This window comes from Pongo abelii, chromosome 11 (genome assembly GCF_028885655.2).
Source record: "Pongo abelii isolate AG06213 chromosome 11, NHGRI_mPonAbe1-v2.0_pri, whole genome shotgun sequence".
NCBI lineage: Eukaryota > Metazoa > Chordata > Mammalia > Primates > Hominidae > Pongo > Pongo abelii.
In genome coordinates this window covers 93992558-94008676 of record NC_071996.2, presented here as the reverse complement: position 1 = coordinate 94008676, position 16119 = coordinate 93992558, and the positions used below count along the sequence as shown (strand labels likewise).

Here is a 16119-nt window from a genome sequence, read left to right as displayed (position 1 = left end):
GTTGAAGCTTTATATCTCCAAATTTTCCACCTCATTTTTGAGATTAAACACAATGAGGATACACACATTGAGAATAATTCCTCCCAAATTCCACCCAGGATTCTTGTTAAAATGCAGAATCTGATTCAGTAAGCCTGGAATGAAGTCAGAGATCCTGTTTTTCTTACAAACTTTTAGGTGATGGCAATACTGCTGGTCCTTTTTTACCTACTATAAAATTTCATCAGGCACTAACTGCAATTTCCTACTTCTTTCTATGTCAAACTCCTCCCCAGAGGTGATTATTTTTTGAGCTGTAAATATCATGCTAATACTGATATCTCTTGATTTTTTTTAATTTTATATGTCTAACTTCTGGTTTTCTATAAAAGATTAAGCTATGTCTTTCTTATTACAGCTCTCCATACATAGAAATTCTGCCCCAGCTTCACAATATCATTATATAACATATTTTCATTTACTCAATGTATCCGATGTTTACCTTACTATGATTATATAAAAATTGTTAACAGCTAAGCCATATAGCACACTATGATTGTATTTCCATTCTTGTATTACTTTTAGTTTTCTCTGGATTTAATATTCCCTGAGTTTTTTTATTTTATTAATTTATGTACTTGTCACTAATTAAGCCCCAAACTTTCCATCAGAACTAGAAAACTCCTTACAATTTGGTCAAACATGTCCATCTATGTGTTCCTTTCTTCTTTTTTTCTTGGCAACATCGCTCTGGGAGCCCTCCATCTTCTGGCTCCAGTCCTGGCTACTTGCCCTCTGATCCTGTTGTGCAGTTGTGGGGTTGTGGTTTTTTGTTTATTGTTTTGTTTGTTTGTTTTTGAAACTCCCTTTCACCATTATCCTAGGGAGTCCCACCCCCTTCTCCTGGCTGGGTTCATGTCTTCCTCTTTCTTAGGTTACTGTCTCCTTTTTATTAGAGAGACTCTTTCAGTAGTTTCCAGAGAAAAAGTACTAGGGAGCCAAATTTCCAGAGAACTTGCATATCTGAAAAAGTGTTTCCCATCCACAGTTGACTGATAGTTTGGCTGGATATAGAATTCTGGGTTAGAAATCATTTTTCCTCCAAATTCTTAAAGCACTTTTCCATTGTCTTCTACTTATCTTGTATTCTGATTCTTAATCATTTATAAATGCCTTTTTATTCCTGCACTCCTGAAACTTTTAAACTGGTTTCCTGTAATTTTACAGCAATGAGTTTTGGTGTGGCCCTTCATTTATTTATTGTGCCAGCCATTCATGGGTCCTTCCAATTTGAACACTCATGTCCTTTAGTTTGAGAAGTTTTGTTGTATTATTCATTTTTATAGACTATTGAAAACATGTAAAAACATAAAGAATAATAGCATGAACATCCATCAAATAGCTTAAAAATTCAAACTTTGCAAATATAGTTGAAGACACCTGGTACCCCCACCGACCCCTCCCGCCTTTAATCCTTTTCCTCTCTGTACCCACCTACCTCCCAATAACCATTGTCTTGAATTTTGATGTTTATTGTTTTCAAGAATGTCTTTATACTTTTTCTATGAATGAATATGTTTCTATATACTTTATATTATTCTGTATTATAAATTTAGATTTTACATAAATGGTATCCTTATGTATATATTTTATCACAACTTGCTTTTCTTGCTCAACAAAATATTTTCTGAGACTCATTCCTACGTTGATTCATGTTGCTGTGGATCATTTATTCCAATGCCGTATAGTTTTTTGCTCTATAAATATACACAGTATAGCTAGCTATTCTTCTATTGATGAATCATTTTAGCATTCTAAGCAGTTCTACTATAAACATTCTTCAATTAACATTTTTCTACATGTCTTTTTTTTTTAATGAGTGCAAGAAATCTTTGAGCTATATGTATTTGGTAGCAGATGAGTCAGAATCAGATGATTCAACAAGAATTGTTACGTATAGGTAATGTGCATCTTCTACTTTTCTAGATACTGAGGAATTGTTCTCCAAAGTGATTGTAACAATTGCATAAGTGCTACACAAGAATTACAATTTGTTTATGTCTTTGACATTTCCTCTACTCCATTTTCTCTGTTCTCCTTCCGGAACTTGTGTTAGTTTGTTGTTGCAGTTCATGTATTAATTCTTTATTTGCTATCTTTTCTATTCTATTTTTGACGTCTTTGTGGGATTTTTTTATTTGTTTTACATGCTGGGAAATTTCCTCTACTTTATGTCCAATCTTTTTACTGACTTGTCTATTTCTCTTATTATAAGTGGTTCTTTATTATTTTCAGAATGTTTCTTACAATAATATTCTATTCTTGTTACACTGATGTAATCTTTGTTTTATATAGTTTTTAAAAAGTGTTTTAATGTGCATTTTCAAATATATACAAAAATAGAGAATACAGGCAGGTGCAGTGGCTCACGCCTGTAATCCCAGCACTTTGGGAGGCTGAGGCGGGTGGATTACCTGAGGTCGGGAGTTCGAGCCCAGCTTGACCGACATGGAGAAACCCCATCTCTACTAAAAATACAAAATTAGCCAGGCATGGTGGCACATGCCTGTAATCCCAGCTACTCAGAAGGCTCAGGCAGGAGAATCACCTGAACCCAGGAGGCGGAGGTTGCAGTGAGCCGAGATCGTGCCACTGCACTCCAGCCTGGGCAACAAGAGCAAAACTGCATCTCAAAAAAAAAAAAAAAAAAAAAAAGAGAGTACAATGAATGAATTTAAGCATCACCTAACTTCAACAATGATTAATATTTTGCCTATCTTATTTGACCTATTTTTCACCTATACACACATTTTTCCTGGAGTTCTCAAATTCAGATAGTACAGTATAATATAGATACTTCAGCAGGTATCTTTAGAATATAAGAAATGTTTAAACCTAACCACAATACCCTTATCGCAAAAACCAACATCATAATTTTTTTTAAATGCTTCCTTAATAAAATCCTATTTTTTGTTCAAATTCCTCCATTGTCTCAAAAAAGGCCATTTGACAGTGGGTTTGTTCAAATCAGTATCTACGCACTATCTTCCCATTACAAATGGTTGATCTGCCCCTTCAACATGCCTTATATTTATTGAATAAACTGAGCTGAATACAGTAGACTTTTTTCACTGTTTTTTTTTACTCTTTTGTTTATTTATTTATTTTTACTTTTTGTTTTTCCTCTGAGTTTTTTGTTTTTGCATTCTTATTTCATGTGAAAGTCTTTGTCAAATGCCTGAAGATCATTAGCTTGCTGTTAATAATTAAGAGAAGGGCATTAAAAAACAGCCTGAAAATTCTATGTGCGTGTTGAGAACTGTAGACTTAGGGTGATTATTAGAATCTGGCTGTTTCAAAGGGTTGTTGGGGGACGATGTTGGGTATAGAAGGCAGTAGCTGTATGTTACCTCCCTTGGTCTGGCAAACTTCCCAGATACCTTTCCAGGAGCTTTTAAGCCTGGCTCTAGACGTTGGAGAAGGGGCAAGCATGGGCTTAACCATAAACTTTAACAGGACCTTCCACTCTTTAGCACACACAACACCTAACCCCTGACTGCAGCTTGACCTTGTTCCCAGAATGTAGAGAGCCTCTGTAATTCCTCTGACTCATCCACTCCAAAGAGCAAACCTCCTTCCTGTGCCCAGGTCTGGAGGGGTGGAGACCTCACTGCCTGAGCTGGGGCTCTTACAGCACATCCTGGTCTGCAGTCCTTTTCTGCAGCCTCAGGGCGCTCAGTGCTTTCAACCCCTGGGTTCTTTCTTCTACCCTCACTCTACACTCCCCTACCTTTCACTCAGGGATTTAGATTACAGTTTTACTTTATTGGAAAGTGAATAAAACTCCAGCTATTACCTTATTGGAGTGTCTGAAGGGAACAGAGGAAAATACATGTACTCCGCCTACCATGTTAAACCAGAAGGAGGTCTTGCATTCTTTTTGAACAGATTCATTGTGACACTAAGACTTGTATCTGTATACCTATGCATATATGGATTGCTTTTATTAACATTTGGTAAATCGAAAGGACCAATTTTCAAATATTAAAATAAGGAACAACTTGTCTAAATTTCAACTGAAAAAAAACTATGCTAGAATTTTTAAAGCCAGAAATTATCTTGTTTTGAAGACTTAAAATCATTCTGTTTTGGGAAATGAAGATTTTCCAAACTGTATATAACTTTTAAAACAATAAGAGGGAATGTTCAATAATAGAGACTGTTTGAGGGTATTTACTTTATTAATTTATTAATAAATATATTAATTTATATAGAAACAAGTCTTCTATTAGATAGTGAGTATGCATTTGTGAGGTAACAATTTATTTCTCTCTCCCTTAGGGCTGTCACATGGTGACTGAAGAACTTCATTCCATAACCTTTGAAACACAGATCTGCCTCTATGGCCTGACCATAGATTTGGAGGTAGGTGTTTCAAGAACATACACTATTTACTAATGGCATTTGCAAGAACTGGTCAGCATTAATAGATGTAAGCTCAGTCTTTTCTAGGTTTTAGTACATTCCCTATTCATTACTTTTATTTTAATTTAGAAAGTCAATATGTCAAATATTCACTAGTTAACATAATATTTTGGTTAAATATATATGATAAAAGCTTGTGGGTAGCTGGGTGCAGTCGCTCACACCTGTAATCCCAGCACTTTGGTAGGCCAAGGTGGGTGGATTGCTTGAGCCCTGGAATTTGAGACCAGCCTGGGCAACAGGGTAAAACCCCCCATCTCTACTAAAAATACAAAAATTTGCTGGGTGTGGTGGCATGTGCCTGTAGTTCCAGCTACTCAGAAGGCAGAGGCAGGAGGATCGATTGAGCCCAGGAGGTAGAGGCTGCAGTGAGTGCTGATCATGCCACTGCACTCCAGCTTGGGTGACAGAGTGAGACCCAGTCTCAAAAAAATAAATAAATAAATAATAAAATAAAATAAAAAGCTCAAGAGTATTATGAACTTTATATACATTAAATAATTTGTTGCTCAGGTTCTTGTTTGTTTGTTTTCTGGGATTTCCTGAGTCATGAACACTCAGTGGAAAGCCTAAAGAGAAATAAGTATCCTTGAACTGATGTCATGTAGTGATATGTTTTCTTTTTTTTTTTTGTAGTAATATATTTTCAAAAATTTGACTTGTACATAAAAACTCACAGAAGGAAGATTTCTCTAACATAATGAGCAAAGACAAATAATAGAAACATTACAGTATGTTGCTTTGATCCTCATAAAACAATCACCACTAAACTCAAAGAAAGAATAAAGAAACTTTTGGAATTAAATTGAACATGAATTGACTATGCGCTCCTTGAAGGCAGGACACCATGAATGAACGAGTGCATGAATGAACAAACACAATCTCACACACCCTGAATATGATCCTATTGTGGAGTATATTGTTTTAGAATTCTGCCTTTGCTCTTTTATCTTAATGATGGTAATATGTTTGTAAAAGCTTTCATAGATCCCTTCCTCACCTCCTTTCCCTAAACCTCTGTTTTTTATGAGTTGTTAAAGTTCCTCAAATGGGTATTTTACCATCTACAGGAATCTGATATCTGTTATTGGGAAAAGAGTACTGTAAGTTGATTAGTTTCCCAAGCTAATTTGTAAAAGCCTGTTTATCTCATAAAGTAGAAAACCACAGAACCAAGAGTACTAAACTGAGTTAGTTCTGTAACAATAGCACAGACGGCTCTATCTCCCATAGCTTATCTCTCCTATTTTTACAATAGAAACCTCCCACTTCCAGTGTTTATGTTAATTAGATGTTAGGTCATAATTTGAAGGTACCGATTCATTCCAGAGATAAACTTAAAATAGATTCTTTTATTTAACTTATAGAGAAGATTGTTGCTAATTCAATAGACTCTCTAATATATTGCACTTGAGACAGTGGGTGACATTTAAAAAGTATAAATGTGTCCACGATGTCAGGGGAGATACTGGGAAGCTGCCTGACTGAGCACTCTGAAAGGATTCCTGCTCTTTCCTCTCTGTGCCCTTACTCATGCATGCTCAGAAAGTTCCATGGCCTTCAAAAGTCATTTCAGTGACCAGGGCACCATGGACATCAGGACTGGAGGTGTGGGGCTGGCTTGAGATTGGCCCTTTAGAGGCGAGGGTCAAGCATAAGATCAATGTAAGGTGGGACTACCTGTAATAACTACGCTTTTTTCCCCTAAACCAGACCAGCTCATTGCCTGTGGTGATGATTTCCAATGTCAGTCAGTTACCTAATGCTTGGGCATCCATCATTTGGTACAACGTGTCAACCAATGATTCCCAGGTAGACTCTATTTCTATCTCACCTTCTTTAATTCTATTCGATTTGTTTTATTGCCAACAAACACATCTGCATCAAAACATGTGTATGCCAGTGGGGTGTGGGGTGAGAGTTGCTTTATTTCTAGTATTTCTAGTTGTGTGTTTCCTCTCATGTCATATTTAAAGTAGTATGTTCTGATATATGTGGACTCTGAGAGAGTTCTGCTAGCAAAAGTAACAGGGATTTGTTATTTCTGAGGGTCTGGTCAGCTCCCAACTATGTGTGTACCAGAGTTCCAGGGCCATCCTATGACTGTGTTAACTAAGCTGAAGGGAACTTCTTACCTCCCCAGCTGCTCTGGTCCCACCTTGTCCATACAGTCTCTTCTACAAAGGTAGAGAATTGGTTTCCAAGTAAGTAAGTAGGATATTCAACAATCTTGCCTAATCGTATTCTGACAGTGCACATTTTCAAGTGGATTACAGATTTCATCCATCCTAGGCTCAAGCTGGGTTTTAATGCTGTCTGGTCATTGTGACACTGACCCAAAATTGGCCTCAAGTCACAAAGCAAGCAGTGAATAGATGCACTTCTTATAAGACAACCAGGGAAGGGAGTGGCAAAAAAGATGAGTCAGCACTTCCCCTTGCACCCCTCCTTCAAAACCTCAGTGTATTGTCCTGGAAACCACCACGGTCTAGAGAAAATAGGTCAGATGTAAATAACAACATTTCTTCTTAATTCTGAGCAAATGTTCCCTCCAAAGGGAAGAATTCTTCTGCTTTAGATCCCAGTAGTCAGAACAAGATCATAATGAATCAGCTCTTAGTGTTCTTTCCCTTTGATTCAATGTTCTAATAAGGAAACAACGAGGAAAATGACTCAGCCCTACTCCTTCTCCTCCTCAAGTGCCCTAGCATCTGAGACAAATTAATTGCAGAGAGGAAGACTGTGCAGGGTGCCCCAAAAAGAGCAGAACTTACCAGAGAAATCGCCTGATCTTTAAGGCGAAGGACAGCCAATGCCCCTGAGATTAAATGCTGATCCCCATTAGATCTACAAATGTTCAGCTTTCTTCCAACTCCAGGGAGTAGGAGTGATGGGATACTTCTCTGTCCTCCAGCCTCACAGAGCAGTGCTGCACTTAGCTTTCTTCAGCAACCTCCTTCTGTAAGAAAGGCACCAAAGTCATCACACCCATAATCCCAAATTTACATGGCTCTAGGATGAGAATCTAGAGCTATAGATAATACACGGCTCCTAAAACACAGATTCACAGCCTAGTTACAGAACCAGTCTAAACAACAAATCCTGATTTCTCCTCTTAATTCTATCCTGCTTTGAAACCTAAGCCCTTAGGCCTTCATTGTATTCTGTGCTTTCTGGTCACTTTTCCAGGCACCATTCTCAGGTCCACAAAAAACCATCTCCCTAGAAATTCTTTCTCTTCATTCCTCCTCTTCCTATTGCCCATTCCTTGTTGGATGCTGTGTCCTCTTTCACTCCCACCTTCTGAAATCTCTTGAATTGGTTCTTTTTCTTGATTAATCTAATCCCAGTTTAGCTCTTGTTCACAACGGCCTTCTCCAGGCACAGCACTGGATTTCTGAATTCTTCCTTTCCTCTTCTTGAAACGCCTTTCTTGAGTTTCACACATCTGTTTTCCAGTAATCTGGGACAGAGTCTTATGTTTCACTATTGTTGACCCAGTTTCTGGCACAATCTCGTCTGTAGTCGATCACACAGAATATTCTCTTATTTAGCTGGGCACAATGGTGCACACCTGTAGTTTCAGCTACTTGAGAGGCTGAGGCAAGAGAATTTCTTGAGCCCAGGAGTTCAAGTCCAGCTTGGGCAACATAGCGAGATCATTTCTCTGTTGTTTTTTTTTAAATTATGTAGAGCAAATAAGAAAAGACTACTATGGTGTCCATAAAATAGGTATTTGAGGTTAATCATAATATTGTAGAGTCACCTTCCCTAGCCTGGGACTTTACCATTTCTAGCACTTTGGGATGATTGGTCTGGTCAAGGTAAAACTTGTGCCAACCCCATGATAAACCAATTAAATAATATGATATAAGTTTTGTTTAGGATGAATATTGTTTTAGAAAAGAGTATCTGTCAAATTACGTTTTGGACAGTGTTAAGTACTTGCATAAGTAGACTGATACGGAAAAGTTAAAGAGATGTCAAGTATGCTTCTGAAGAAAGATGGAGCCCTGATTATATTATACTCAAAGAACAAGGAGACTTTTAGGAAAAGACAACATCAGTCTTAAGAGCAACAGAGATGAGATGATATTTTATGTTTATTTAGGTTTGCCAAAAGACTTTAAATTAGGAATCCTATATATTGAATTACAGTGTCATAAGCGTAATTGTTATTGGTGGCGAATCTGTATGGATCTGCAGCAACCTCAATTCTTGCCTCCTCAGAAGAAACAATTCAACTGAGGAGTACAGGACAGAAGGAGTGACCAAGGAAAGCTTCAGAGCAGGAGTGAAAGTTTATTAAAAAGCTTTAGAACAGTGAGCAAAGGAAGGAAAGGAAAGTACAACTTGGAAGAGGGCCAAGCGGGCAACTTGAGAAGCCAAGTGTGCAGCTTGACCTCTTGATTTGGGGTTGGCATTCTTCAGAGGTCTTGTGTTACTTCTCCCCACTCCTGAGATCATACTAGGCAGCTGCTGAACAGTTTTAGGTGTTTTCTATTAGGACACCCTTGTTCCCTGGCACCAGCTGTGACCAATTATGACTTTAGCGAAACAGTGAACAACTGCCTGACTATCACCTAATGGTCACCCAACACTCTTAGTATGTGTGTGGGGAGAGGGGGAGACCTCTCTTGCCCTGCTCATACCTCACTAGCTACCCACTGTAAGATAATTAACAAATCATCATCTTGACTCTATTTCAGAACTTGGTTTTCTTTAATAATCCTCCACCTGCCACATTGAGTCAACTACTGGAGGTGATGAGCTGGCAGTTTTCATCGTACGTTGGTCGTGGCCTTAATTCAGATCAACTCAATATGCTGGCAGAGAAGCTTACAGGTGAGAGCTGGTAGATAGAGAGGATTTGCCTCTGTTTTTGGCCCTCAAGCATTTTAAATAACCAGGACGCTATTACTACTATTAATAATAAAGATGATCATCATAATTTATTCAATGCCTACTATATTGCCAGGCACAGAGCTGAGTGTTATATTATTTTTAATTCTCAGGAAAGTCCTGCAAGGCTCACCTTATTCTATCGATTTTATAAATGACTGGATTGGAGTGCAGAAGTCAAGTGACTTGCCATGGCTGCATGGCTAGTACACAGCAGCACCAAGCCGCAGGCCAGACCTGTCCAGGTCTAAAGCCCCTCCCTGTCTATTCCCCACCCCAGTCTCCAGGGTATACTTCCACTAAATATGAGGTGAACCCTTAATGGTGCCTCATATGATCGTTCATATGAACGTCTCAATTGACATTAACCAACTGGAAAATGACTGATTCCTTCACTAGGTCTAGGAAATGTAATAGAAATTTTAAACCACCTGGGCAATACTTAATTCTGCATACCAAGAAAGTTTCAGCTTTGACTGAGATTTCTAAAGTTTGCAAAATAGAGTCACTGGTACTACATGTACCAACTATAATCCAAACATTTTCTAAAAAGTCTCTAAGAGATCTGTATTTTGACAAGTCAGGGTTTAACATATTTAACACCAAAAAAAGACTTAAAATTAGAACTATATGCGTTTCCAGTTAAATTAGGGCCAAAGATCCATTTGTGCAGATGTAGAATCATGTGTGATTTAAGTTTGACTCACATGGTGCTGGGATGCTTGCCACTTGCACCTACTCTTGGATCAATAGGTACTCAAATACATTAGGACTTCGGAAAATATCACAAAATTTACTTAATGGAAATACATGTTTTGATCCTTATTCATAAGCAGCAATAGCATTCAATAAACATTTGTTAGAGTGACTAAAGCTTTTAAACATGTAGTATAGATAGAAACCATATCCTTTCAGACCTTTATCAAATTATTCTTATGAATATAATGTCCTTAAAAATTTAGATGGAAACTCTTGCATCCTTTCACTGCTCTGGATCAAAACAGCCAATGGCTACTTACTATCTAATAGATTTCTAGTCCATTCTTTCCATCTTAATAGGCAACATTCCTGGTAATCTAGCTACACCTAACTTACACAAATTTGTTTTATAATGTTCATTTACCGACATTAGGCAGCTCTTCCTGTCTCCAATATGAGCCTTGTCCATGTCCATCATGCTTCGTCCTATATAACTCTTGCTCTCTGGAGTGGCCTCCTTCATCTCCTCTGACAATTTGTATTCTACCCATCCATATCCTAGATACCCACCTGCTTTCTAAAGCCATTGTTAGCTCCTCCACCAAAAAGCTTATTTTCTAGATAATAAATTTCTTAGGAGCAAGGATGATGTCTTGTATTTGTACTGTACCTAGCACTCAGTACATTGCAAACCCATATCAAGTGCTTAAGAAATGCTTGAACGGGAAGAGGCAAAATATCTAAATTGAGCACAAAATTGAAGTATCTCATTGTCCAGTGAAAAATCTCATTCTTTTCTTTCATTTCAGTCCAATCTAGCTACAGTGATGGTCACCTCACCTGGGCCAAGTTCTGCAAGGTACAAACAGTCTGGGGAAACATCATTTAGATACATTTTTTTAATACAATGTTCCTTTCTAAGTCTATATTACTACCTGGGGTTTTGAGAATTTCCCAGATAAGAATTTTTTTTTTTTTGAGATGGAGTCTTGCTCTGTCACCCAGGCTGGAGTGCAGTGGCGCAATCTCAGCTCACTGCAAGCTCTGCCTCCCGAGTTCATGCCATTCTCCTGCCTCAGCCTCCTGATTAGCTGGGACTACAGGCACCCGCCACCACGCCCGGCTAATTTTTTCATATTTTTAGTAGAGATGGGGTTTCACCATGTTAGTCAGGATGGCCTCAATCTCCTGACCTCATAATCTGCCCGCCTCGGGCACTCCCAAAGTGCTGGGATTACAGGCATGAGCCACCACAGCAGGCCAAGAATATTTTTTAAAGAAATTAAGGTGTTGTCCAGTTTAAAGATAATATTTTGTTGAAAAATTGAACTTAAATTATTATATCAACATTATTACTTAAATAATCATTGTCTTAAGTGCTTGTTTATTCCTATAGGAACATTTACCTGGTAAATCATTTACCTTCTGGACATGGCTTGAAGCAATATTGGATCTAATTAAGAAACACATTCTTCCCCTTTGGATTGATGGGTAAGTTATAGGCTATATTTGTCATATGAGTTAATTATGTTCTTTTTTTCTGTTGTTATTGGTTTTCTTCTTTCTTTTTCTCTTAAGCATGTTTAGTACTATAGAAAAAATAGTTGCAATTTCTTATTCTTTGTGGAGTATCACTATGTATATTAATCTATATATGAGTATTTCAGGTAAGAATGACTTTTGATTACACTCAAAACAAACTGTAGATCTGTTCTTTGTAAATGCAATAAGTCAAAATCCAATAATGATCAGATGAAATCATGCATGTTCTATTTTCAGGTATGTCATGGGCTTTGTTAGCAAAGAGAAGGAACGGCTCTTGCTAAAGGATAAAATGCCTGGCACCTTTTTATTAAGATTCAGTGAAAGCCATCTCGGAGGAATAACTTTCACCTGGGTGGACCATTCTGAAAGTGGTATATACGCACTAATGTTTATTCATGTGAAATTAGTTTTCTTAAATTTGGTTACTGGGATTTCAGTTTTTGGAAGTGTATGGTGTGTTGATCTGTTTGTGATGTATTCAGTGGGCTTGAATATTAGTAGTTGCAGTTGTCTCAGAACAGGGTACCTATGAATTCCAAAAAGTCTACCGTATGCACAATCTATACTGTCCAGACAGCAGAAGGTGACATTGAATTCTGACATTGAAGTGACATGAACTGACAAGTCACTACAGTGGCATGAAGATAATGTGGGCAGGGAAAAAATGGTCACGAGGAATGTGTACAGGAACCTGTATATTTCTCCAATTTCTGTTTTTCAAGGGGAAGTGAGATTCCACTCTGTAGAACCCTACAATAAAGGCCGGTTGTCTGCTCTGCCATTCGCTGACATCCTGCGAGACTACAAAGTTATTATGGCTGAAAACATTCCTGAAAACCCTCTGAAGTACCTATATCCTGACATTCCCAAAGACAAAGCCTTCGGTAAACACTACAGCTCTCAGCCTTGTGAAGGTTAGGTTTTTCTGTTTGCTTTTGTTTTGTTTTTTTCCTTAAGATTTTGGAAAATAACCTCATATTGGAGCAAAGTAAATGAAGTTCCCCTTCTTGTTTACTCTAATTTCTGTAAGATCTAAGGGCATATGGAGGTCAAAGCCTTAGAAATGAAGTGGTATGTCAGCAGTTCTTGAAAAGGGACCGCTGGGCTTTCTAACGCTAGCAGAGTAATAAGCAGCTGTAACTAAACTTCACCATAGCCATGGGGGCCTCTCACGGCCACTTGGAGAGCTTCAGTTTTCTCCTTTGTAAGACAGAAGTGGTGCAGGCTTTATGTCTATGACTGAGGGAAAGGAAAAGAAAGAGGGGGTAATGATGAGAAGCTTTTAATAGTAAAACAAGTCTGTATATTGCAAAGGAACCCCAGGGTTTATAAGTTTTATATTTTTAACCTTACTGTAGTCTTACAACTCAGGGTATTTGTTCATTTGCCAGGGAGGGGACCTGTGGATCTCTGCTTCATCCTCTCCCTCCCCCACACTCCCAGCCTACCTTTCCTGGTTGTATCCTAAGGACCTAGAACAATGTCTGGCTAAAACAGGCATTCAGTAAATATTTGTTGAATACATAAAAGAAAATTCGTTAAATTACTATGTAATTTTAAGGTACGTTCACCATTCTGTTTCTTTAATGAAAGTGTATACAATCCATAAAAATCTTCATCTATAGCACTAAATCTTTGGGCACCATCATGTAGAATATCCTACAGTTGTCACTCACAGGCTTGCAGCCACCTGACTTCATGCCCTCTGAAATAAACAAAAATACAAAAGAAAATAAAATCAGACAAACCTGTGGCTTTTCAGTGACTTTCAACAACTGATAAAAATGAAATAACAAATATGAATGCAACAAATTAGGGTTGGAAAATTGGAACAAATACTAGTTCAACATGGTATACCAGAGAAGTTTGGGGAATTTTTCCAAGGTGAGGTTGCACATGACTGTTACTACAGTACAATGATACTTTTGGAACACTGACGTCTGTACTTCAAAAACGTTTGCAATCATAAGGTTCTGATTGGTGTCAATTTTAATGAAAAGAACTCGGTTATTATATCTCCCAAAACATGACTCAATCAGTCCTTATAATCAAACATAAATGAAACGTAGAAAACAGGTAATAGAGTTGATTCTCAATTTTTCCCACACAGTTTACAGGCATTAATATGTAAAGTCAGATTAGGCCTGCCAAGAGATTTGTTTTTCTCTTCTTGCACATTTTATGCTTATCTAAAAGATTGTGTCCCTATTTAACAAAACATTTTTGTGTATCACCAAACAACTGCGTTATCTCTCTTCCTCTTATCATTGTTAATATTTTTCTAGACTCTTTTTTTCCCCAGTTTTATTGATAATATTGACATTTTTTCCCCAACATTGTGCCTTTTTGTTTTCCAGTTTCAAGACCAACAGAAAGGGGTGACAAAGGTTATGTTCCTTCCGTTTTTATCCCCATCTCAACAATGTGAGTAATGTTAGTCACATGTAAAATATTTTTTATAAAAAGCTTTCCTATAGGAGATTTAAAGGTAGAGCAGAGTACACATAACTGAGAATAAAGCATTGTAATGTGCAATGTCCCATTTCCTTTAATACATAAAGCTAGCCTTCAGGGCACACTTACAATCTATTGTGCCTAAAATTATAAAATTCCCCTTTTATATGCCATACATGCCATAGTAAGTTGAGTGTTCTGATATGAAATGATGAATTAGATAACTCAGTGTCACAAATAGATGAAGCCCTAGAAATGAGTTCCTGACATAGTAAGTCACCGTGAGCTATTATTGTTTTTTCATCCTTGCCCATATTGACCTTGTTATCTCTTTAAGTCGAAGTGATTCAACGGAGCCACATTCTCCATCAGACCTTCTTCCCATGTCTCCAAGTGTGTATGCGGTGCTGAGAGAAAACCTGAGTCCCACAACAATTGAAACTGCAGTATGTTCCCTTTATTTCCCATTGCTGGTCAAAGGCATTTCCAGTGATGCAAAGGTGGTGTGTGAATCAAAGGGGCTGAAATACTGCCTGGGTAGGGAGAAAACACATTTATTGGAACAAATTCATGAGCATAACACAAAAGGTGTCTGGATGGTCCTGCATGTTGCCGATATTACGCGTATTGAAAGCAGACACCTTCACTTACTTAAACTGCTTTACGTTCTTTCCACCAGAAACCACCAGAGGGCAAAATATTCCTATACCCTACTCAAGCACACTATCTCTACTTGCACCATGGGCCCCCTCACTCCCCACCACTCTCTAGCAAACAGCATTTATTGGTCAATATTTATAAACCTAGTATACTATCTAGTTTACTAGTTACTTACTATCTAGTAAACCCAGTTTGCTATCTTAACAGCGCAAACATCAAAAATTGCAATTTTTCTTGATTATGACTTGCATTTCTAGAACCTGGAGCCTCATCAATAATATATGAATAATAGTCAATGGCATAATAATGCTCTCCTTTTTGAGAACTGAGTCATAATCTTTAATGCAATAATGTTATTTGGGATGCATCCTATTCACTCTTATCCACCAATACTGTCAATGGGTTCAAACCCCCAATTTACATGAAAGTGAACATACATCAGAATAATATAATAGAAACTTGGAGAGACCCTAAGCCTCAAAAAAATTTTATCTGGCTGGCTTTTCGTCCTTCTCCTGAAGATTTCCATAGATGAAAAATTCACTTTCCTTTGATAGCTTATTCTAATGTTAGTTCCCTTAAATCATCAAATTATTTATGTCTAACTGAACATTTGCTATATTTTGCACCCATTTCCTCATTATGTTTTTGGTGGATAAACAGGCCTTTTTCTTAAAACAGTTTTCTGTCTCCTTGAAAGGTACCTTTTATTTTAGACTGATCAACCCCAATTACTTTTGCAAATACTTAGTTTAAGTATTTTAACTAGGTAATAGAAAAATTATGGAGTAATTCGTAGAAAAGAGGATGTTTATTTGCACAAGAAATAATGATTTATTTGCAAACCAGTAGTTTCCTCAAAGATTATTTTCATTTTTAATTTTAGATGAAGTCTCCTTATTCTGCTGAATGACAGGATAAACTCTGACACACAAAGAAAGGAAGCAAATGAAAAAGTTTAAAGACTGTTCTTTGCCCAACAACCACATTTTATTTCTTCAGCTTTGTAAATACCGGGTTCTAGGAAATGTTTGACATCTGAAGCTCTCTTCACACTCTCGTGGCACTCCCCAGTTGGGAGTGTTGTGACTGAAATGCTTGAAACCAAAGCTTCAGATAAACTCGCAAGATAAGACAACTTTAAGAAACCAGTGTTAATAACAATATTAACTGAAGACTCACTTGCCTGTGTTTGGTTTATTTGTGATTTTGTCTCTCTGGTGTTACTTATGATTTTAGCTAGAAGATGTAAGTGTTAATGTTTCAGGGTAGGTCAAGAATAACAAAGTCACACCTACACCTCAGCAAGAAGGCCTGAGGGAAAAGCCAAATAAGCCAATCAGTATGATGAATGCTAGCAGGCATGGTGATCACAGTAGATCCAAGAGAAAAGTC

At 37.5% G+C, this 16119-nt stretch overlaps 1 protein-coding gene across 7 annotated transcripts in view; it reads left to right on the top strand.

Annotated features, from left to right (window-relative positions):
- Nucleotides 1-15905, top strand: part of STAT4 (signal transducer and activator of transcription 4) — a 122856-nt gene extending 106951 nt beyond the window's left edge. For all 7 annotated transcript variants that reach the window (XM_063712931.1, XM_063712932.1, XM_063712927.1 and 4 more), the window contains 10 exons: nucleotides 4321-4404; nucleotides 6178-6276; nucleotides 9174-9309; nucleotides 10875-10924; nucleotides 11462-11556; nucleotides 11845-11981; nucleotides 12333-12524; nucleotides 13968-14034; nucleotides 14402-14510; nucleotides 15611-15905. In XM_063712931.1, coding sequence (XP_063569001.1) covers nucleotides 4321-4404; nucleotides 6178-6276; nucleotides 9174-9309; nucleotides 10875-10924; nucleotides 11462-11556; nucleotides 11845-11981; nucleotides 12333-12524; nucleotides 13968-14034; nucleotides 14402-14510; nucleotides 15611-15637 — 996 coding nt within the window. In that variant the 3' untranslated portion in view covers nucleotides 15638-15905. The remainder of the gene's footprint in view (nucleotides 1-4320; nucleotides 4405-6177; nucleotides 6277-9173; nucleotides 9310-10874; nucleotides 10925-11461; nucleotides 11557-11844; nucleotides 11982-12332; nucleotides 12525-13967; nucleotides 14035-14401; nucleotides 14511-15610) is intronic.
- The last annotated feature ends 214 nt before the right edge of the window (nucleotides 15906-16119 follow it).